The sequence below is a fragment of the Vanessa atalanta genome, chromosome 7 (assembly GCF_905147765.1).
Source record: "Vanessa atalanta chromosome 7, ilVanAtal1.2, whole genome shotgun sequence".
Taxonomy (NCBI): domain Eukaryota; kingdom Metazoa; phylum Arthropoda; class Insecta; order Lepidoptera; family Nymphalidae; genus Vanessa; species Vanessa atalanta.
Window position 1 is genome coordinate 12241441 of NC_061877.1, and position 26140 is coordinate 12267580.

Genomic DNA, 26140 nt, shown 5'->3' on the forward strand with positions numbered 1-26140 from the left:
CCACGTGATGGCAAGCATCCCATATGGTATTCACGTTCTCTTATACGTACTCTTAAGGAAAAATCAAAATATCATAAAGTATTCAAGAAGTATAAAAATCCTATGGATAAATACACTTACGACCTCTTAAGAGATCGCTCAAGCGAAATGATATTTGAATGCTATGATTTCTTCAAAACAAATATATCAGACCATATTCGCAACAATCCTAAATATTTTTGGAAATATTTTAAAGACAGAAAATGCAATTCTAAGTCGATTCCCAATCAAATGATATTAAATGATAGAAAAGCTACAGGAGGACAGGAAATATGTAATCTTTTTTCTTATAATTTTCAGTCGATCTATGATACCACACATAAGTTTCCACCTTTCAACCCAAAATATTTAACTGGTATTGAATGTACAAATAACACATACGCCAAATGTTCTGTAACAGATCATGAGGTTAAAACACAACTTCTATCCTTAAATTGCAATAAAGGGGCGGGACCCGATCTAATATCACCTACATTTATTAAAAATTGTGCTAAAGTTTTAGTTAACCCCCTTACAAAAATATATAATAAATCACTCCAATCGGGAATATTCCCAGCTAAATGGAAAGTTGCTTATATAACGCCAATTCATAAATCTGGAGACATTAATAATATTTCTAATTACAGACCAATATCCATACTATCTACTTTTGGGAAAGTTTTTGAGTCACTAATTCAAAAAAAGATGTATTCTCATTTAAAACCTTACTTTGATTCATACCAGCATGGCTTTTGTCCACATAAATCCACAACATCTAATCTAGTTAGTTACATATCTGATATTTCTGAAGCTGTAGATAAGTATAATGAGGTACATGCTATATATCTGGATTTTAAAAAAGCGTTCGACTTAGTCCACCACGACATTCTTTTAACCAAATTGGAATGTATGGGTATTCATGGTTCCTTGTTGCGTTGGTGTGAGTCATACTTAAAGAATCGATCCCAATTAGTTGCCATTAAAGGTTTTAAATCTTTTGAATGTAAAATACCCTCTGGTGTACCGCAAGGGTCACACTTAGGACCTTTGTTTTTTCTTGTTTTCATTAATGATGTTGGAAAAGTAATTAAATCTAAATATCAAATATTCGCAGATGATTTAAAAATATACAGGGAAATTAAATCACTAGAGGATATCGAAATCCTACAAAGTGACATCGACAACCTTGTTTGTTGGTGTCTTGCAAATCGTGTGACTCTAAATAAGGATAAATGTGTTCATATTAAATTTAGTAGAAAACGAAAGCCACTAAAACACACTTACTACATCGACGGTACGCCTCTTACGGAATCAACGAATGTTAGGGATCTTGGGGTGATAATAGAAAACACCTTATGCTTTAGAGGTCACATTGATTCCATCATATCAAGAGCCTCGCAAGTATCTGGTCTGGTGTTAAGATTAATGAAAATCTTTAAGGATCCAAGCTTGACAATATTAGTATACAATAGTATAATAAGGAGTATCCTAGAATATTGTTCAGTTGTTTGGAATCCTGGATATGAGGTGCACTCAGATAGAATAGAACATGTACAAAAACGTTTTCTATATTACTTAGCGTACACAGATCTAAATGCTAAAAATTTTAATTCTTACGACGCACGCCTAATTAATTATAAACTCCAAACTCTTAAATATAGAAGAGAAGCTGCCGACTTTCTTTTTTTATACAAATTATTGCATGGAGATATTGATGCACCTGATCTACTTGCTAAGATTAGTTTCTACATTCCGCGTCAAGGTAGCCGTTTACAAAATCGTAAAATATTTAGCCTGCCTGATGTCAAATCAAATCTTGGCCAATCTTAGATAAATTTCACAATTAACCATACTGTCAATTTCAGGCGTTGAAGGATTTCTCACTAAACTCTAAATGTAGAGAGACTTACAAACAAACAATTGTCATTATTATATATATTATACATTATATATAAATATATTATAAATAAATTATTTTATCATTGTACCTACATGGAAAAGGGTTAAAAAAAAATATATATATCCCGCTGAGTTTCTTTCGCCGGTTCTTCTCAGGGCCGAGGTGCTAAATTCCGAACCGGTGGTAGATTTTTGACAATCAATAAGCAAGTGTAAACACTTCTATATTGAATAAAGATTTTTGACTTTGACTTTGATACAATTTTATTTGTATAGTCACTTATAAATATAAACAGCGATCAGTATTATAAAAAATCTTTATAGTCATAATACTTCTACATACAATAATGTACTTATAGTACAAACAAAAACTACATTACAATTGAATAACAATATAATTTCACATATAAATATGCGTGGGAGAAAAACGTTTGTAATAATAATTTAATATCATTTCCATGAGTCATATCAAGTGATTTTTATTAATTCCACCGTTTCTAAGATTAAGAGTTAATAAACGGAAAACAACTATTGTTTGATAAATAGTTTTTTGCTTCGAAATTATATAATTATGTCTATTGAATGCGAGTTTTGTTTCGTAATATTGAAATATTTTAAATGAAAATCGACCAAGTTATAGATTTTTTGAAATGGCATGACAAATGATCTTTTTGAATAAAGCTTTCTATTATAAAGTTTGACTGAGAGTAACGCAATGTTTACCCCTATTAATATCTTTAAAAAAATTGAAGCGATTTAGATGAAATTTGGTATGGAAATAAGGTAGGACATCCCTTGGGGGTGTGAAAAGTTTGTGAAATTGTGTATGAAGAATCAATCAATTTATGGATGGAGTATAATGGGGTGTAAAGGTTTGTACTATAAAGTTTTAGGAAATTCGCGCGGGTAAAGCCGCCCGTTCGGCTAGTAACTGTATAGTAAGATACTTCGCTATGAATGCTCCACTGATCTGACATGTTCTGTCACTTGAGCCTGTAGTTACTAGTTACACTACTTATCTTTATCTCTTCTCTCTTTAAATCTTACCTCTCTGAAAACCTAGATAAAAAAATATAATGTTTTGCAGTAGAGAAAACAGAAGTGCAGTAGAGTAGGTTGTACCCAGGTAGACAATCCCACAATAAGATCTACTAATAGTAAAGCCAACATTTAAAAAAAATATTTTATTAAACAAAATTACTATGTTGGTACATATAAAGTCATACTTTTTGCGTTATATAATGTTTATTGTTGTGTCTTTACATATATGATAGTTTCCATTATTATGTTTAATAATAACATAATTGTACATTAACATCGTAATCGATGATAAAACGTAGATATAAAATACGGTTTATGAATGATTGGTTGATCCGCCTCTAATATGAGATAACATTATAAACAGCAAGACCAAGCAATGCTATAGGACAAAAAGGTGCTTTTTCCTTTTAAAGATAAATGTTTGGACCTTATTATTTTATTGTTATAACTTAGTTGGCGAAACGTGCAGCTGGTTCATCTGATGGAAAGTGATTAGCACCGCCAAGTGACATCTGCAACACCGGGGGGCTTGCAGGTGCATTGCCGACCTTTAAAATGTACGGCTGAGAAAACATTCCACCACATAGTTTTACAGGTTGTTGGATACATGATTTTCCTGTAATGTTTTAATATAGCAACAACGTTACCAGAAGAATTTTACTCTGATTAGAACTCACGGCTCTTTAAAGCGCTGTTACCAAACCTCCTTACCTCCTTTAAATAATCAAACGATGTCTATTCAGTTTGCGCACGAGTGCCGCGTCTCGGCTCCACAGAAGCTAATGGTGTTTCAAGGCTGGGTGTTATTGTTCCAACAATAATCTTGACTCTATCTAAAGACTTATTCGTTTCTGAGGTAAAACTTGGTGAGATGATATTCAAATTTACGGTGGATTTTTTAATGCAGGGTTCCGTAATATCTTTTGCTTTTTGTTGTTCTTAATTATAATAATTTTTGTATTTAAAAAAGTATGTAACGATGGTTAACGATAGGGCTGAAAATATGTTTAAAATTCAGTTGTAACATTTGATCAAAACAACCCACATCTTAATTGTTTAGAAAACTGTACATGATTCATTTTAGAATATCTTAAACATTTTACCGTTGAAAATATCATATACAAATCTTCACTAATAGGTATTATTACACAATAGTTATCATATTATATACTTCATATCTTCCCTTCACAAGGACAAGGAACTAACAACAGGTCTATGCTAACCTTTGACAAATCAGTTGTTACCTAATGGGCGTCAAAGAGTGAACTGTGATGGAAACACTTGCTGCCGGGAGGAGCGCACATGTGCGCTTATATCGAACCAGAACATTTATTGTTTTATTTTATTGTTAAGTTTATTTTTTTTAATTTCAATTGTGCTCAACTAGATGAAATAATTAGTAATTAAATTAAACAACCTCTCGCTATCTAGCGTAGATAGCCAGAATTTAAATTCAAGTGGCAAATTTGGCAGTCAAAATTTTATAGAAACTAAAAAGATCCTACTCAACAGAGCAATCGTTCTTTGATGACTATTTTTTTTTTCTTGTCGTACGTTATTAAAACGTATCGTTAACACTGAAGGCGTGGTTGTCTAATAAACATGCATTAGTATACGCTTGGCAATTATCTTAATGTTTGTTCTCACGGTATATAAGAATAATAATAATCGTAATACTCGCTATAATTTTATATACGAAAGATTATCTTTAAACTTGTAATAATAACATTTTTATTTGAACATTGAGAGCTTATGTCATTTAATGTTGCGAGGCAATCACGTGTTTTGTTTATAATATAAATATGTTTACTTGAAGTGAATTTAATTTCGTCCTTATTGTTTTCAATAAAGGTTAAGAATGTTAGGTGTAAAAGTAGAGATTTGTTATCTGTTTGGCGTTTGATACTTGCTTGAGGTTAACCATATTTTGGTAGGTAGTTCCTTTATTTATTTATTGTAGAGTGAATTGCCAGAAATTATCATTTCAGGGAAGCGTTATGCCCGCTACAGGCGACCTTTCCCTCTGTTTCTTTTCTCTCTTTCCCTTTGTATTATATACGATTATATATTTTATTATTTAAACCTAATATTTGTTATAATTTTAATTCACACGGGACTTTAATAACTATTTTATTTATTGTTATTTAATTTTTGTTTTGTTATTTAAATGTTAAAGTTTTAATACATAATATAATATACCGATAACTATATCGTTCCAACTAGGTGTTCCACGTCACCTATATTTTTTATTAAACATACTATTATTGGTGTTCTCGTCTTAATTTAAAGGAAATTAAAGGACTTCTAACTTATTGTGCGTTTGCTACTAATTATCTTCGTCGTATGTAAGACGGCTAATTAATTTTCCATTAAAATACTATACAGTGAGTTCGCATGAGCGATCTTAGCGAGGATTCCTACTTTGCGTCTATATTCCTCGTCATTATCAACTATGACGTATTTTAACCTATATTCAGTGTAACATGTTTATATAATTAGTATAAAGATTCCGTTACACGATGTTTGTGAAGCTGTGGTCATCATAGGCAAGGCTTGAAGAAAGCGATAACAAAGCGAAAGCTAGATAACGTGACGAAATAGGGCGTGAACGGTAAAAGGAAGTCGTGTTCTACTTTGTTTTTAAAAATGTATTATGTCACCCACTTCACTCGTAAACTAAACTTTGGTAATAATCTATATATGTATATATAAATGAATCCCTATTTCCCCTGGTCAGGTAATCACGCGTGAACTGCTGGACCAATTTCGCTAATACTCTTTTTGTTGTGTTTTTATTATTAGAAGGTTTTTATGAGAGAAAAGTTGTGCGGAACATTTGCATTCATTTGCGTTTAATCTAATCGGCATTTATATGGCGTTTGATGTTACTGTAAATTGTTTAACAAAACGTGACAGAAAATAAAACTTTAAAATGTTGTTTATTAAATTGTGGCATTAGAATAATAAAAAATATTTTTTTCTTCATCAATTATACCAAATCGAATGCAATATTCATAGTTTATAAAGTACAGTTTCCCGATAGGCTTATTTCTTATATGACACACTTTTCTTAACAATGTTATTTATATATCGAGAGCATGTAAACTCTGAAATATTCATATTTAATAAATTCATAAATAGAACGAAGACACTACAGAGACAGTCGATTAAATGTTATTCGAAGATTGCGGGCTTAAACCTAAAAAGGTCTTTTTCCTCTGCTTGATTTGTGTTTATAAATTAACTTTTGTGACTGAAAATGTCGTGTGAAAAACTCACATATAAGTATCAAACCTCATTGGAGCAGCATAGCTGAACAAGCTATAACTCCTCCTCATGAGGAGAGTTACTTTAAGGATAGTTTTGATATCCAATTCAAACCTTTGAATGTCACAAATATTATATAATTACACTAGCTGTGCCCGCGACTTCGTATGCAAAATGTTTGTATTTAACAAAAAAGTTATCTTAATAGCTATAAGTTGAAGCTTAAGATTATTACATCGGCTATCTGCCAGTAAAAATTCCGTCAAAAACGGTCCAGCTGTTCAAGAGATTATCCAGAACAAACAGACAGACAAAATTTGAAAACAATATTTTGTACTGTGTAGATGCATATGCATTTAGTAAAAAGCGGTTATTTGAATATTACAAACAAACACTCCAATTTTATTATATGTATAAGAATAGGCTAAATGTTATGTATTATTTCCTATTTCCTACCTTTTATTTTTAATTTACTCAAAGTGAAATATAGTGTCGATCCGAGCGCGTTTAAGTCGAACGCTGCCACCTTAACACCTACATTACATGTGTCTGTTTATACTCATACTATAAAACAAAATACAAATGGGGCGCGTCGAACACTAGTGCTGCAACAACAAAAATACGATAAAAGTGCTGTCAGTTTAAGTATTTAAATATCGATAAAAAGACTCGTCGTTTCGCACTATTAGGTATTAGCATTCGCTTTCGATTTGATTTTGTTTCCTTACTATAGTGGTGGGCGTGCCATCTGTCTTTTGTTTTTTTTAATTTGATGTCTTTGTCATTATAGGAGAAATTTATAGTCACCAAGGCTAAGCTGCCTTCATATATATTATGATGCGGAGTAGATTGCATGGCTGACTGGTTGAGAGGAGCAAAGACAGCTGGATATGACGAGTGACGTCGAATGAGAACCTTGACCGGATTTGTAATGGTCTGAACCATAAACCCTAACGCTAATTGTAAAACAATGTAACTACGAAAACCGCACCTGCTCTTAGTGTCTTTACGTAATTCTCATTAATGAGCTTTCGTTTCACTGGGATAATACGTCGTTTCAAAACTTACATAAATTATCTGCTTTTGACAAAATTATTTAACATATTATTTGAAATATTAAGAATGACATTCTTAGTTTCAAGAGGAATGTTCTTTAAAAAGTTCAAAGGTTTTGTTTTTTTGTGGTAATTAAAAAATACGTAAGAATATGATTTTATGTCTTAGTCTAAATAAAAAAAAATGTTAATTATAAAATTGTGACTTTATAAAATGTTATAATTATTGTATTAAGTAAAAAATAAAGTCACAGGCCGATAGGTTAACATGCATGTTTTCTCACGAAATTTACGTGCAGTGGTGCTTGCTTGCGTTTGAACCCATAATTTACGGTTAAATTTTCATAGATAACCTCTGTTCACAGTATAAACTAGCTCACATTGAAAACAGATAGATTTCTTTGTCAGTTCTTGACGTTTGATTTAAAGCTGATTTATCAATTAATGAATTCAAGGCTTATATCTCTTGCAATCAAGTTAATAATATCAAAGAAGCATTTTATATTTTTAATTGTAGCATCTTGAAAAAAATAGTTCAAAACCTAGGCTTTTTAAAAAAAATCAAGAAACGATGGTTAAATCAAAACTCGAGATTTAAAGATTCATAATCTGAATCAAAAGAGTTTTGTTTGTTTTAAGGATACAGATATCCTTATTAAAGAGGTAAAATATTAAAATCAATATTCGTAGCAATTATTTTTGCCTACGTCTTACCCTGTGACGCACTACGCAAGGTCTTCTTTACTTAGTACTTAGTGTATGAACAAAGCTGATTCACACGGCCCCCGCTCGCACAAGCGGTTAAGCAGTTGTCGTCGCGAGCGCATTCAAGCACCACGCACCATTGGTCGCTGTTGATAACAACCTGATAAACTTCGGGCCAGTCAATCATGGCCTGTGCTCACAAAAGAATTGTTAAAATCTGGTTCCATCTTACACTGGTCCCGTTCCTTTGCTTCGCGGAACCTCAACTAGATCTGCCTCCATTACCCCAAGTGTCAACACAACGCAATCCATACGGCTTTGGGTTATCCAGTACACAATCCGTAAATCCACAAGGAAACCAGTTTGACGTGAATCGAAATTTTCAATACAGCACGTCTAGACCTCCAAACTCCGCGACTCCTGGGGTATACCCGGTTTCATCGACTCCCTTCAGCCGGATTAATCCAGATATAAGTAACAATGGATACCCGAGCTTAGATTACGGAAATGGCCGTAACCCAAGTTCCACGCTGCGTCCTTTTGATGACAGAAATCGTGATGATAGAATCGATACAACGAATGACGCAAACTTTCGGCGAAATGATCCTAATTTTTCCCGGAATGATCCCAATTACGTAGGAACGAATCCTTATTCGTTCAATAGAGATTCTAACACTAATACCATCGATGATAGATTGAACTACGCGAATGTACAACAAGTAAGAGATTTCCTTCACCGGGCTGACGATCAGGCTTCGAAGGAGTGTACCAACAATGTTGCAGCTCAGTGGAATTTCGAAACTGACGTCAATGACGCAACACAACACGCAGCTGTGAGTATTGATGTATTTGCCATTGTTTTCTCATATTTATGGAAAATAATTATAGGTTTTATAATTGATATGAACTAGTTCTAACTCTTATATAATCTCATAATAGGTAATGATAAAAAAGATTAAGTTAAGGATACGAGTTTATCAACTTATTACGCGTCGTGTCAGCTGCGGATGAATATATAATTTATTGAGATGCTCCCTTACAAGAACTCTTTACAGTCATTAAATGCATGTACTACACACTGGAAAAATAAATCTATTGACACCAGATTTGGAAAATAATGTTTCAATATAAATAAACTAACATTATTATTAAGATCAGTTGATTTAAATTATCTTTTATTTATTTTGTTGGTGATTGTTTCAGTATTTTTTTTAACGATTTTTCTCTTTTTCTTCCTTACTTAAACTCAGAGCTGTAGTAAGCTGTTAATGTACTCATGTACAGCTGTACTAGTGCTCAATTTTTGTTTGAAATAGATGGAATAGTTAGGATTATTTTCGTTGATCCTTTGAAGGGATCCTATATTATAACAATGAAAATTCAAAACTAAAAGAAAAACCCAACACGTTATTTTATAAGGTGATGTGTAATTAAGATTTTATCTGTAAACAATGTGGTTGGTCACTCCGATGATAAAAATACATAAATGCCATCATTCGTGAGAATTAAATGTATTTGTTCTTATGAATGTATGTATATTTGCGCTTAGCAACGGAACACATCTTAAGAACGTCTCTACTCTAATCTGAAATTGATTTTTAATTTTTCATTACAATTAAACTTAGTGTCAAATGATAATTATATCATATTGTTCCAGGAAACCTTTTAGTCAAATTGAAATTACAGTCATTGAGGTTGATCCCATGCGTCAAAAATCTTAGGAATTAAAATGTTATGTTCCTCGTGAAATTTTTAATAACTTAACTTTACCTAACTTCTTTACCTTTAGTTTTGAGCTATTCTCTTATCTTAGCTTTATGTAGTGGCTGTAACAGACAATGGATGCCCCGAAACACTATTTGAACCACCAACGTCTCTTGTAACATCGTGATATATAAAGAAACATGGTCGGGATAATTTCATCGCGAAAAGAAAAAATTAAAAAGAAGTTCCTTATTTTTTTTTTTTTGTATTTAATCAGTTTCATGAAGTTGCCAGGAATACTTCGCTATTGCAATAAGCTTAGATTGTTTAGATGGGCACGGTAAAAGTATCGTACTGTATAGCCAGTGCTATGATGTTGCATTGTGTCGTGTACAAAACGGCTTATTATTAATAAATTAATAATCACATTTATATTATTATAGTTCACAGTAATCACAATTACGAATTTAAATTTGTTTAATTAAATTCGTAATTGTGAACCTTTAACTATAGCGGACTTCCTTATCAAAATAATCTTTTTTAATTTTTTTTTAATTTTTTAAATAATAAACATTTTTGGATTCCTCGATACTGAATTCGATACGTAGTTTTTCTTTTTGTGATTTGTCGTATTATACAACTCATATCCGTCCTGTTGGATTAATCATGACATCACTCAGGAACTGCAAAACGTAGGTAATGACACCAAATTTATTAAAACACTATAGATGAGTTAGCTACACGGGATTAGACGAACATTTATCCATAGGCTAATAAAATTAAACCCTCTGTTTCGCTGTCCTTTGGTGAAGAACCAAAAATATTGCTCACGATAACTTTGTCTCCTAAACATCACTTGAAAAGGTTGAAGGCGCATAGTATACGATGATTTATAAGTAAAAGACGTAATACATTTCTGAAGAGCATTATACTCTATTATTGTTTTATGCCAAGGATTATTATTTACAATGTTCATTTTTTTCAATTCCACATGAAAGATTAAGGTCATGGCATACTTATGTAAGACTGAATGCTTTTTACTGACTCAGTTGAGAAAATTACGCATATGTGTATTAATGTATTTTGCCTTCATTATGGACATTGATATAAAATTATTCTCACATCAGCTGTCTCCCTCGGCTTAATCAGTACGGTACTATGTTATGAGTACTTGTCTGAAACTTACCAAACTTGTGGTAATTTAGGTTGTAGCTCAACTATAAAATATGCCGACATTATAAATTAAAAATAAATTTATATAAATAATAATTGCCAATGCCAATCACAGTCTTAATATTACGTATGAAAAGAAAGATATATTCAATGGGAAAATTGGAAATGTAAGTCACAAGCCGTATAGAAATGTATCTATTCAAATTTATACCATTGTCTGATGGGAAAGCGAGCCCGGAAACTTTCATGACCGGTCATTATTCATATGGAACAATACGAGTTACTTTTAACGCGACTTTGATCGTACGAGTATAAAATATTTATACAATACAATAAATGATTTTTTTCCTAGACGCAATGTATAAAAACATTTTCATGTTAAAAAAACAGCCGTAAATGTACCGCTTTTGGACCTCCTTTACTCTTGTAGAGGAATTGAGCGATGACATTCCAGACTGCTCTAATGCGGTTTGGTAACAGATTCAACACATGTAAGGAAACCTTACGGAATTATCAATGTCCCGCGCAGAACCTTCACGGCCTTGACATCTAAATTAAGGGCTAATCTTTGGCTGAATTTGAACTTGAAATTTTACGATTATAATTTTATGATTAAAAATTTATATTCCTATGTTGTACAGAATTCACTAGATTAATTATACAAATGTTTAAACAACGGATACAATATTTATCGTAATTAAAGGCAATAAATTAACTGAAAACCGCTTTGACATCGCTTTAAGTGTGACTCCGGATCAATCAATAAGAAATAAGCAAGAGCGATGACAAAAAAATATAAATAATTTTTTTTTTATCGAACTCGTAACCTTTTAAACTCGGTCAATTTTTTTGCTTTATATATAAGATCAATAGATACCATTTATAAGGTTTTTGTTAAACTGTGATGTGATTAATAATAATTATTTATAGGAAGTGAATTGCATAAATCGATACACGAACTACAATTCCCACGGTCTTATATAATAACAGACATACATAATAAAAAGAGTATGTACTATGTATAAACATACGTTTAAACGCATCGATGACTTGCTATGCTTTAAAACTTTTGTATATATATATATATATATATATATAGTCTTTATATATATTTATTGTATTTGTATGAAGACAAGAATCGCATCACAGATTAAATATGAATAGTATTTGCGCTGCAGGGCTTTAAAGCACCCATACTGACAATTTCTTATTATTTTTATGAAGTTGGTATTCGGATTATTTTTATGTAAAAAGGCCATCTGATGGTATGTGGTTACCACCGCCCATAGACGTTGGAACTGTAACATATATTAGCCATTTCTTATATCGCCACCATCCTTGGGTGCTAAGACGTTATGGCCCTGTAGTTACACTGGCTCACTCACCCTTCAAACCGGAACATAACAATACTCAGTATTGCGGCTTGGCGGTAGAATATTTGATGAGTAATAGCTACCCAGATGGGCTTGCACAAAGCCCTGCCTCTTAGTAAATAGGACCACAGGGTAATTAACCCTAAAAAAAGAACAAAAAAAAACTAAATGCTTTGAAAATGGAGTTTTAAAAACAGCCTAATTTAATTAAGTATTATTATATTTATATATTATTTACTATCTCCGAAAAATATAGCCTTCGTTAATTTTATAACTTAAAAGTTCCTTATTAGTCTACTTAGATATTTTTGTGTAAAATCTAAAATAAAGCCAAAATTTTTATTGAATCAAAAAATATCGAAGTATTGACAAAGTTTATTAAGCCGATTTATGTTACTTCAGTGTGATTGTTGATGTCAGATAGTTTGTATCATTGTAAAATCAGCGCAGTTGATCGAATAAAATCCGCACGTGTGAATGCGGCTTAAGATATACGATACCTATAAATTAATATATCACCGTGTTGAGCGACGCAAATACATTAAAACAGCTAATTATATAGTTGTTTAAAGACACATAATCACGATTCTGCTGTACACGCAAAGAAAAAAATAGAATAAACAAAGTTCAAAGCAATCAATATTGGAAACACCACCCGTTTTCTATTGTCTAATTTTATGACAATACGCAGACGGGATGTTGTGTCATTTATACAAAAATAGATACACTATGAAGCTTACAATGACTGAAATTAACCATTAATAATTGTTGTATTCGTGTTTTTTTTTACTTTTTCAATTACGCAATTATGTGGTTTCATTTTAACCTACAACATTTGAATGGACAGAACAGATAAATGTCATATAAAAAACCAGGTACGTAATCCGTTAAACAAACAGCCTATATAAAACCAATAACAGTATATACAGGGTTATTGGTAATTCAACGTATTCCCGTTAGGAGGTAATAGGGGTTACCCCTATTTTTTTCCACTTAAATGCCTTAAAAACAAAAAAAAACGAAAAAAATAATAATATCGTTTTCCATCTCGCATTATTAAATTTGTACCGATAATAATTATTGTTTTAATATTGGAAAATAACCATTGTTTAATCTTTTTTATTAATCAGAAGAAATCAATAGATTTTAATTTATACTTTTTCTTAAATAAATTTTCGAAGTTGCATTATCTACTTATTTTGAAAAAATCTAAAAAACGTGATAACTCAAAAATGGTTCACTTTTGCATAATGCATATGGGTGTTAAAAGTATCGCAAATAATTACCCCTATTACCTCCTAACGGGAATACGTCGAATTTACCAATAACCCTGTATATTTACCTTATAGATCAGTCAGAATAATGATTATGATGTTACCGGTAAAAAATGAACCAAATAAATAAATTTGAATTATTGAAAATTATATTTTTACACATTTTTCATAGTTAGAACGTTCGCTAATATTCTTTACGTATAGTAAGCATTATGTTTTTTTTCTAATTACTTAATGTTTTTAATGTATTTATGTACATCTTTAAGTAGATCTTATTAAATTAAATTAGTTACCAAAAACACGCTTCATGCTTTACGCTCTACATACGATAATAAGGAAACACGAAATGGCTGACCAATATGGCGGCGCCAATCAAAATGGCGGAACTAAATACCGCGTATTGTCGCCAATAAAGAGGACTTCTGACCTATAAGGTCTGTGACAGCTAGACAATGAGATAATACATTATACCAAGGCTTTATATTGTATTCAGTTATTAAGTTGTTAACTGAGGCTGTTTTTATGTTATTTTAAGACGTGGTTTAACGATTAATTATATTAAAATGCTAGCTACTGATTGTATTTAACCGTAATCTCAACAATTATAGGGAATAACTACTATTTTTAAACTCATTATTTTTCTTCTTTTTCATGAATCAATAGCCAGCCTTCTAAATCCTAATTTTTTGTTCAGACATTTGAAAGCAATATAAAAAAAAATTAAAACACAAAACATTAGCATTTTTTATAATAATTTTATATTAACAAGATACCTATTTCATTTGTATGTGAAATTATGGTGATATGTTAAAATTATACAAGTATATTATATACACAATTGAACGTCAGATCTCATAAATAGAGCTTGGGATAAAGGCATCCAGTTGGTACCTAATTATGTAAAAAAAAGTAACAAATCTTTTAAATTATTTAAAAAACTAAATAAAAGATTTACAAAAAGTGTTCTAGAATCGAACAAAAGTTACGTGACAGCACGTAATTGCACAGTTGACACGTGAGAAGGACGCCTTTATACAAATAATATTTAACAACACAATAATAAAGAAGAAACAAAAAATCGTACTGTTCATTATTGAATAAACATTATTATATTTTGTGAATACCGTCTACCATATTTGACATATTCCCATATGTCACAATGCTAAGAGCATATTCGTGGTAACTAATAGCTGGAGATACTCGTAGTTGGATAATTGAATAATTTGTTTTGTTGAATAGTCTTCATCATACTGTTTTTTTTTTGACGATGATTTATTATTAATTGTTATAGATATGACAGTATGCTTTATGAGTTTTTATATATATATAAGTATTTTTTTTTATTTACATAAAAACTATTTACATTTAAGCCTTCATTATGTACGAATAATAATTAAAAATAGTATCTTATACATGAATGGTAGCAGAAATACTAGCAGCATTTCCTCTTTGAATCGCCTTTCTTATAATTTAGGCAAAAAGTAAATCCGGTGACCGGAGGAGGTAATAAGAAGGTTTTATGCTTTTAAATAAATAATAATTCAAAATTCAAATATATATATATATATATATATACAGAATATAATACGATGCTCTAATGCGGATCCACATCCCTTCTTACACTGTATTCTATTATGCCAAGTACTAGATAACGTAAACTCACAAATTAGGCACACGAAAAATCTGTACCATGATCTTCAGTTATATAGAACTGTTTTTGCCAAAAGCTTTAAATCGGCTCAAACTGGAATCATGTTATTTAGTTGTAAGTACAGACTACTTGGTAGTTGGTAAGTTCACTTGTTACTAGAGGTGTCAATCACCAATACTAATAATAATATACATAGTAATTATTGTGTTCTAATTTGAAGGTTGAGTAAGCCAGTATAACTACGGGCTAACTACTACTATAAAAGGAGATAAAACCTGAGCTCCCTAGGCTTTTCACGCATTTGCAATCTAAGGAATGGTTAATATTTCCTATGTATCTATATTATATAAAAAAAGTAAATCATAATTGAATACCGCTGTGCCTACAGTTGATACATAAAAAAATTATAATGATAACAAGATTATGGTTTGATACTTTTTTGTACACCGCGCATGCGTACACTGTATTGGTGTATCGTACCTTCGCCTTGAACAATATTCTCACGGTCGTGACACTGAGCGCTTTTTACATAGTTTAGACATTGCAAAATTGTTATTCAGTAAGAAATTGTATCTCAGTACTTGTAATGACATAAGTTTTAAAATTTAAGTCCAGATAAATATTTTTTCACAAACCAATATAATTTTTATCTTACCTAATCGTCATAGGGAGTTGACTAGTGGTAGAAGTAATCATCAAATCTTATTAATGATTAAATTACTTCAAAAATTCAACAATTTTGTTTAAATTTAGATACTTTTGACATGAATAGTACAATTTTCATACTACCTACGCTATTTAGCCAAACGTTAATTAAACATCCATTGGATCATGACCTTGGATGTCTATATCAATATGATTTCAAAGAACATGCATTCTTATTTCAATGAAATAAGGTTGAAAATATATTGTTTGGTAACAAAACTTGCGACAAAATTACATAAAGGCGTGTGCTGCAACTGAAAGGTTTTCATTAATGATGTTAGCACTTCAGCGTTCGGTTGTACTTTTGTTTGTAAACTTGAACTCGATTCGCGTTATGAATGGAACAATTATTTGATTTTTGTTTAGTCACTGTGAAAATCTAGTAGTAAAAAAGTGTTATTGTTAAAATAATAGGCGGCTAAATTAAAAATCTCCTAAAATGTCTATCTGTATTTGATGCTATAGTATATTTTGTTACATATTACATAAACAATATAAAGCTTAAGAATTATACCATCCCATTTTCGGTGCATTTCATAAAGAATAGGGTTCGTTGATACGTTACCGTATAGCAATAATAGTTAATTATCCAATGTAAAGTACCGTTAACTGTCACTCAATTTATGAACATACTAATAAAAACTAAAGACAATGACCGAATAGTGTAAGATGTCCCTAAATTCCTATGTTTATGAGTTAAGATCTTTACGTACGAATAATTTTTTCGAGTTGATATCAATGCTTTGCAAGCACCACTAAGAGATCATGTGATAAGTTTTCTGAAGTCATATCAGTAGGATCATACAAGTGGCATGTGTCGATTATATGCTCTATTAGATTAAATGCCGGGTGACATCTAGACCCGTGTCACCCGGCTTTGTTCGCGTATAAGGGTTTCTTATTTAGGAATAAAACATAGCCTTTGTCCTTTCTTGAGATTCAAGCTTGAATCATACCAAATACAAATCATCAAATTCGACTCAGTGGTTTGACCGTGAAAGGGTAAAAGACAGATATACATACATATAGAATACTTTCGCATATATAATATTGGCACAGATGTATATCCAAAAATCCCCATTAAAGCGGCATAGTGCCTTCTCGGTTTCCGTCGGAATCCATTTTCAATTATATTTGGGGAGTAGGTATAATAAACTAACATCATATAAATGTGTTCCGTACATTTCTTTAAGGTTAAGAATAGATCACTGAAACTACATGCTAATAATAAGCTAAGATTTAGACATTATTATATGAAAAATAAGCCCTAAATATAACAGATGCTCCCCATAAATTAAGTCAAGTCATCCCAGACATTCGTCACCTAGCAATTTTAGTTTCAGTGTGTATTTTCATGTCCTTTAAAATAGCAATCAGGCGTATTAGACTTATGTCAGACATGATATCAATAACTATAGACTGATATCTGTACTACCCTTAACAACACATTAATTGTTATCTGAAAACTTTCAGAGACACGTAGAAGCACTTGTAGGGAATTTATTCCTATTACTCATTCAATCTGTCGATTGCATATTAGATTTCTATATGAGGAGGAATTATAAATCAACGCTTAAAGCTATAGGACATCTATTTATGAAAGTATTTTTTTAAAACGTACTTTTACATAACTAAACTAATATTCAATTGGGGACTCTTATACTTAAAAATAAAACGGAGCCAACCCTGCACGTTGAGTTGGTAGATGAGTTTAAAAGCGAGCTATTAACTTTTATATAAACGTGTAAATATATATATAAATATGTATGTATTTGTTGTTACGATTGTTAAATATGATGTAAAATTAAACAAAAAAAAAATACTTATTTTACTACGCACACAAACATATTAAACCTGTTTCTGTTTGTTTAAAAATTCTATAATTATTTCTAGCTTTACTTTCCGATTCATTGTTCTATGATATTTATTTATATAGTTACAATAATACCTTTATTGTAAAAGATATCAAGGAGCGAGATATTTTTAAATAAATGTAGTCACACTTAAATGCTAGGACACATTAATTAATTGAATGTACAATTTTGTAAGAGGAAATAAAGTTATTCATTAAAATTTTTTGTGTAGATTTTCCTCGAAGTTTTCCAGCAACCGTCACAGAGTAGAGTCACGGTACGATTGCGCAACACGGTGTCGTGTGAACGTCCTCTGTGTCCAACAATGGACGATGTGTGTGAATATCTCTTCGCATTGTGTGACCCGGCATTGGCGCTTATGTTAGATAATGTTTACGGTTTTGTTCATATTTATGTTTTATGGACAAGGGGTTGTTTAAATATTCTTTCATTATTTAATATTAAGTTTAATGTCTCCACTGAAAAAGTGACAATGTTGCTAGCATTCTTGCTATTTTACCACGCGCTATTATTCCTACTATATTTTATATAATTTTACGAAATATTCTTCAAATTTAATTTCTTACAAGATTTAATAGAGGTAGCTATTTTTAACAATCTTTTATGTTTTCGTACAAGCGTACAAATATTTCCTAAGCATATTTGCGACGTTAAAGCGTTAGGGCAGCCTAAGTATAACATTAATCAGAAATTAAAACAATTGAAACACAATATGTCTAGTTTCAGCCGGTTCATAGAATTTTTAACCTCAATGTTGATACGTCATCAACACTTAAGCTGATTTCAAGATCAAACTAATTTATTACCGTGAGAACTCGTATTTCCCTAATGTTGTAGCGTCTGTTTAATGAGAACATAAACTTATTAACGCATTTTTTAAAGATTTTTCAGGTCATTGTCACGTTTTGTTCATAGGTTGATTTATTAATTTAATATTAACAGAAAAATCTTAACTTATTTATATTTCAAGTATTATTTCAAGTATTTCGTACAAAAATATTAAACTGTTGCAATAATTCTACTAACATTCTTGTCCCCATTCCATTATTTGCATAGTTTAAAAGTACTAAAGTATAAGTATACTTTAGTACTTTTAAAACTTTTTACTTTTAAATAAGTACATAAGTCCTCAATATAAATAATTCTTATTAATGTAACTTTTTTACGATTTTTGTATTGGTAAGAAGCCAAAATAGACTAATGTCAAAACACGTCATAAAATTCGGTCAATTATAGCTAATTTGACCAAATTTTATAACGTGGGTATTTAATGTCTTATTTCATTTGGATTTGTATTGCATGTCTTAGAATAGGAAATGAGTTCTTTGAAGTTTGAAGTTTGATTAATGACATAATAGTTGAAAGTCAATTATTAAAATGTTGTGTTACCTATATGGAATTATTTTCCAATGGTCTTATAACCTTAGGAAAAATGAATGTATTGAAAATACCATACTAAAAATACCTCATTGGTATAACTAATATACCAACGAGGTAGTAACAAAAATATCCAATAACCCGCTGTAGAGCAAAATGGACTAATTATTTCTAAATTCTTCTACTTCACAAGTAAAGAAATTCCTACCTAAAAAAAGTTTGCAGGAATATTTGATAATACTTTAATTATATTGGACAATGTATCCAAATAGGGTAAACCTACCTAGTTAGCCTATTCGGTTACATTTACAGCGTATACATAAGTAGAAGTAGACAGTAGGTAGTAGTTAGACTTGTAAGGAGTATCAGCTATTTATTGCATCATCTATGCCATAACAATGCTATTGCCTAGATGGACTTTTTCCTCAGTTTTTCTATTACCTAAAAGCAGTATTTTATATTGTTGTATTGTATGATATAAACTGTAGTGGAGGCGATTGGTCATAATCGATTCCCTACAATAACGATATTATCCGTAAGTTTTTTAAATATATAAGGGAATAGAATAAAATTACAATGACAAATGTAAAAGAACAACCAGAACACAACAGTAACGAGTGTTGTTGTGTTGTGACAGAATATATGACGAGCGCGATGTACCTACCTAGACGGGCGTACAAAAAGCCTTACCTGGTAAAAGTACAGTTCCAGTTGGTGCAGATGTTATTGGTACTTTTCTTGACACACGGGTAGTTGATAATTGCTATTTCTTATTGATAATTTGTATTGCCTAGAATAGATTTGTAAGATAGGCTATCAACAATTCTGGTATATGTATTAAAAAAAAACTGATTAGTAATTTAGAACAATTATACTTGGTCAAATGGAAAAGTTAATTTGTTTATTTGAATTAAATAACAATTAACGTTACTATGAACTTGACCGTGTTATATGGAAACAATTGCGATTTTACGCGATTACTTTAGAGGTTCAATTAAAGGTCGACGATGAAGCCAGTGTCGTCGGAAGGCTTTGTATGAGATATATTAATCAAACTAGTGTTTGTTTCTTGTAGTTGTAAAAAAATATTTAAGAGAAAACCTAGATTATTTGCAGTTTGGAAGTAGAATTTGGATTTACATGGAGTTTTGCAAGCCCGTCTGGGTAGATACCAACCACTTATCATCAATTCTACCGCCAAGCAGCAATACTTGGTATTGTTGTCTCCGGATAACGAAGGTGAGCCAGTTTAACTACAGGCACAAGGCATAACATCTTTGTTCCCAAGATTGGTGGCGAATTGGCGGTATATGTAATGGTTAATTTGAAGATAGCGGTGGTGTTTAAGGGCGGTGGTGACCACTTACCATCAGGTAGTTCATTTGTCCGCTCGCCTACCTACAACATAAAAATAAATAACATGAATAGAATTTGTCGTTTTCCGTCTAAAGGTCCATCTTTAAGCTAAATATTCGTTCCTTGCTGATCCAAGGAAAGGTTCTCAAACTGTACTCCCGTCATAGCCACAATTCTGAAGTTTTGAATAATGTGAAATAAAATATCTCGTCTAATTTCAAGTTGAGACATTTTTTGTAACAATAACCGCTGATGACTACTCAGTATTATAAAAACTAAAATCTGATGGCAAAATATTATTACAAATGGTCTTAACATTAAATGACTCATTTGACGTGACAAATCGCCATCATCAAGATTATCACGCTATATCTGACTCACCTGTAATTGACCACTGTAATAAAAACGATATATAATTCTATTGTTTCCTAAGCGTCCGTATGTTTACATCGTATGATTTGGACTTGTCATTTAATTGAGGAAAGATCTCGACAATTGTCCAGGATCAAGGTATGCCTGTCAAACGAATCTCATAGACAACCATAAATAGACGGCGCAAACCCTTTGAAATACCGCTTATCAGATCTCAGCAATTATAATATTACATTTTATTTGTTAAAATATAATTGTATTTATTTACAATCCTAAAAAACAAATGAAACGCATTTTGTCCGTAAATATCAGACCGTACGCGAAATATTAATATTAATATTAATAACTTAGAATAACATTTACACAGTAACTATTTTTAATTCACATTTATTTATATTCAAGGTCTTAATGTTAATAATTCTTATATTAGTATCGACATGATAGATGAATGTTTTGGTATGTTTTTCAAGATATACCCGAAATATCTATATCATTATCAAAATATAAATTAAGTCGTAGGCCTTGTAATTTTTCGACTTTTTAAAAAATATATGTTTCCAGTTAAACAAATGATTTAACGAGATCTGGAAATTGGGGCCAAAGTAGTAAATCACTGAATCATCTGGTACTCGCGTTAGGAGACCCTGACTCTATAAGATTACATATATTTTTTAAGAAAAAAGCGATCCGCCCCGGCTTCGCACGGGTGATTTTTATAATAAAGAAAATGATATGATAAAACCTATCTACCAATGAAAAACCTTTAAAAAAAATTGGCGATTACCACCTACATACAAACGAACAAATTTTACCTATTTAATATATTATATCATAAATATTAGATAGAAGATACACATGATCAAATATACTATTATTTTTTTTTATAACATCAGCAAATGGAGCTAAATCAATTAGGTATTCATACAACCCCAAAATATCAACCTTCCGTTGCTCAATTCCCTTCAGTGTTATGCAAAAAATGACCTCGCCTTTCCATAAAAGGAACATTTAAATAGTTCACTTGACACGTCCGTCAATTCGTCACACGTATACTGCGATGGATGACCATGGTTTTATAACGCATTATGATGTCAAAAATGGAGCCCTAAATCTGTCGTAGTGACCTTAGAAAAAATGTATTATTGCAGATGAATGTCAATACTTAAAAAGTTATGCTTTAGTTTATATATTTTTATTTCATCAATGGAAGCAGGTAAACTAGCACCGTCAGCGCGACGTCAAACATGGGTGCTAAGATGTTCCTTGGTTGTTACACTGTAACACCCTTCACACACACTTTGAGCTATAATACAGCAATACTGTCCAACTGTAGATTAAATGACGAGTGGGTGATTCTTATCCAGACCTATCTGGGTAAGGTCCAACTTGCATAAACCCTTTTCACCGAGTAATTGGTGTGAAGAAAGGAAATATGTTCAATTTGTTATTAAGAACATATTGAGAACAGCAATATTTTTATAAGAAATTACCTCATATTTCTTCCTTATAATTTGTGAACGGACATAAGCTTCTGCTTTTGCGTGGGTCATTAGATTTAATAATAATTATTGTCATTGACACTGATATTCTAAGATTTTTTTTGTTTCATTGTGATTTTCGAGTTTATATTTTATTGAGCAGGGTCACATAGAATAGCTCTCCAAGGAACGAACTGCGGAGTTGATTCCAAGAAGGTTTACATTCACATCTGATATACAGATTTTTCTTTTCATATGAGTCGATATTTTTTAGGTGCAATTAAATAAATTTATAATAGATACACGCAATTAAGTTATAAACAAATCTCTGTTTTTTTTTATTCCAGCTCGATGCGCAGCAACGATACACATTGTTCCAGCGAGGCTTGTGGGAGGCAGCGCAGCATGTGCCTCGAGGAGCTATCAGAGACTTCGGCACATTCAGACAGCTACGTCTACTATCCACCATAGGCCCCGCTGCTCTACCTCCAGATCAGTTGGACAGGGTATGTCATTTACAAAGACTGCATTAGTATTTGTCATATATATTATTAATATCTTTCCGCTTCCTGATTAGTTTTATATATTCTGGAACCTTTTCTCAATAAATCGGTTATGACACGAATCTGACTATCCATAAGCCCGCATAGGAGCAGCACGGTAAAATATGCTAAAAACATTCCCTTCAAAAGAAGAGGAGTCCCAGCAGTGGGTTGTTTACTGGCTGTAAATTTACTTCACGATATTAATTTTACTTTTAACAAATAAGTTTGTTGCTTTTAATTTCATAGATAAGCAAATGGTTACTTATGAAATTACTACAATTAATATAAAAAATCATTTACAGTACAATCGCATAATCAACGACATGCTGGCTGTTTACAACTCAGCTGAAATCTGCGCTTATAACGAGCCATTTAAATGTGGCTTGCATTTACAACCAGAACTTCAATTCATCATGTCTCACTCCCGAGACTGGGATGAGTTGCAACACGTGTGGACGGAGTGGAGAAGAAACACGGGCAGACGGATTCGGGATTTATACGAACAACTAGTGGACTTGACTAATCAAGCTGCGAGACTGAACAGTAAGTGTATTGGTTCTTCAAATTTATTTAGTAATCTAAAAAAACCATCTAGAATACTGTTTTTATTAAATCACCAACTTAAATTAGTGGTAAATATACTAACTAATAAAAATATAAATAACTACTTCTGGACTTACTAGACCAATTTGGATATAGGGACAAATTGACAGTAAAAAAGTAAAGGATGTACTTTACTTTTTTTGTCTGTCTTTGTATGTAAAATTTAAGAATGCTAGTTTTTTTATGAAGTCTAATTTAAGAAGCCACAGATCATCATCATCATTGACACTTCCATATTTTGTAGATTTTAAAATGTTAATGCGCCTTTTTTTAAATAATAGCAAATGTTTAAAAAAATAAATTAAAAGTTTTAAATTGCAAGGATCAATTGATATTTATGACTTACGTGTATATTTTTTATTTACAGATTTCACAGACGCATCAGCGTTTTGGATGTTCCCGTACGAAACACAAAATATGAGGCAAGATGTTGATGAAGTATGGGAACAGGTGAGATTAGAACTATAAAATATTATTTACCAACCAATCATCTACCGTTAAACAGCAATATTTAGTATTATTGAGTTCTAGTTTGAAGGGTAAGTAAGCCAGCGTAAATACAGGCACAAGTAATATATTATCATCTTAGTTCTTTATTTCTTTTATCGCCAATGATAGCCTAATAAAATAAATAACATAAGCCTAATAATAACGACGACCTCGATGGTCGGGTAGTGTGTACACCGGTTTTCATGGGTAACGCTACTCTGAGGTCCCGGGTTCAATTCCCGGCCGAGTCAATATAGAAAAAGTTCATTAATTTTCTATGTTTTCTTGGATCTGGGTGTATGTAGTACCGTCGTTACTTCTGATTTTCCATAACACAAGTGCTTTAGCTACTACATTGGGATCAAAGTAATGTATGTGATGTTGTATAAAAAAAAAAAAACTTTTTTACATAAATATAATAACGGTTTTTGTAGTATTTTTATAATTTAAATATATTTATTCATTTGTTTTAAGATATATTTTATTAAGGACATTGAACTAAATCAACTAATATTGATTTGAAATTGATTGCAGGTTAAACCATTATACGACTTGCTCCACGCTTATGTTCGCCGTCGTCTGCGGGAAGCGTATGGCCCGGAACGTATTTCTCGGTCGGCTCCTATTCCCGCGCACGTGCTCGGTGACATGTGGGCTCAGAGCTGGTCTGGCATCGTACCTATCACTCTACCATATCCTGGCAAGAAACTTGTCGATGTTACTTCGGAAATGGTGCAACAGGTACTTTCACTACTTGTATGGTTTTTTTTTGTAAATTTCGAGTCATAGTATCAAAAATTACAAATAAAATAGAGTGCAATATTTTAGGTAATCATTTTCTGAAACGAGAGTCATCATCACACGTATAAAGTAAAACATAACCCGCATAAAATATAAATAAGACAATTACACTTTACTTCGTGAAAATTTTTAGTTACAAATTGAATGTACCCTAATTGATATTTAGATTGAAATCTATATTTTTATGTTTTATTAAAGGATTGGCTCTACGATTCGGTATTTGCATCTCTAAAAACTAGCCACTTAACCAATGAGGCGGTAAGAACATTATGATGTGACTGAATTTTTTTTCCAGGGTTACACTCCTGTAACGACCTTCCAACTAGCCGAGGAATTCTTCGTTTCTATGAATATGTCAGCGATGCCCGACGACTTTTGGGCACTGAGTGTGCTCCAGCAGCCAGCTGACAGACACATCCATTGCCAGCCTTCCGCCTGGGACTTTTGTAATGGACATGACTTCCGGTATGTTATATGATGAGAATAAATAAATAAGGAAGGAATATGCTTAAATCAATTGTTACTAGTGGTTACCATGTATTTTGGTTAAAATTCGACCAATTATATTTCGTCCAAAAACCGTCCTGAAATTCAGTAATCATATAAGTTTTATAACTTGTGTATATAGTTTTAAATAATTACTTAGTAATGTTCCTAATAATAAATATTTAATTCAAAATTACTTGTAAATTCAGAATGATGTTATATAATAACTAATTATATTTACTTGGTGGATGGGCTTTGTGCAAGCCCGCCTGGGTAGCTAACACCCACTCATCAGATTTTCTATCGCCAAACAACAGTACTCAGTATTGTTGTGTTCCGGTTTGAAGGTTGAGTGAGACAGTGTAACTACAGGCACAAGGGTCATAATATTTTAGTTCCCAAGGTTGGTGGTGCATTGGCGATGTAAGGTATAGTTAATATTTCTTACGGCGCTAATGTCTATGGGCGGGAGGGACCACTTTACATCAGGCGCAAATGCTCGTTCGCCAGCATATAACATATTTTTTTTTATATAGTATTTTTTTTTTACAGGATTAAGATGTGCACTCACCCTGATATGAAGGACTTGATCACGGCTCACCATGAAATGGCGCACATACAGTACTTCCTAGCATACAGAAACCAGCCTAAGGTCTTCAGAGATGGTGCTAACCCAGGTTAGAGTTATTTAATAATATTTGTCTAATGACCAACAAAGAAAGAACCTTCATGTGCATCATTTGTTAGGTATGAGTTATGCTTTTTGAATATATAATAGTATGTAATAGGCGCGCAGTGTGGTGGTACCTTTAAGTAAAGAATGGTTAAACCGAATGGCTACTCCTGGTACACATCAAAACCTAAACAAGTTAAAGTTTTCCTATGTTAGTAATT

General features: G+C 31.8%; 1 protein-coding gene across 1 annotated transcript in view; it reads left to right on the forward strand.

Annotated features, from left to right (window-relative positions):
* The first annotated feature begins 8065 nt into the window (after positions 1–8065).
* LOC125065330 (angiotensin-converting enzyme) overlaps positions 8066–26140 on the forward strand; it is a 161858-nt gene continuing 143783 nt past the window's right edge. Inside the window, exons 1-7 of the mRNA XM_047672877.1 lie at positions 8066–8818; positions 22670–22828; positions 23170–23410; positions 23838–23920; positions 24494–24700; positions 25056–25225; positions 25799–25923. Coding sequence (XP_047528833.1) covers positions 8171–8818; positions 22670–22828; positions 23170–23410; positions 23838–23920; positions 24494–24700; positions 25056–25225; positions 25799–25923 — 1633 coding nt within the window. The 5' untranslated portion in view covers positions 8066–8170. The remainder of the gene's footprint in view (positions 8819–22669; positions 22829–23169; positions 23411–23837; positions 23921–24493; positions 24701–25055; positions 25226–25798; positions 25924–26140) is intronic.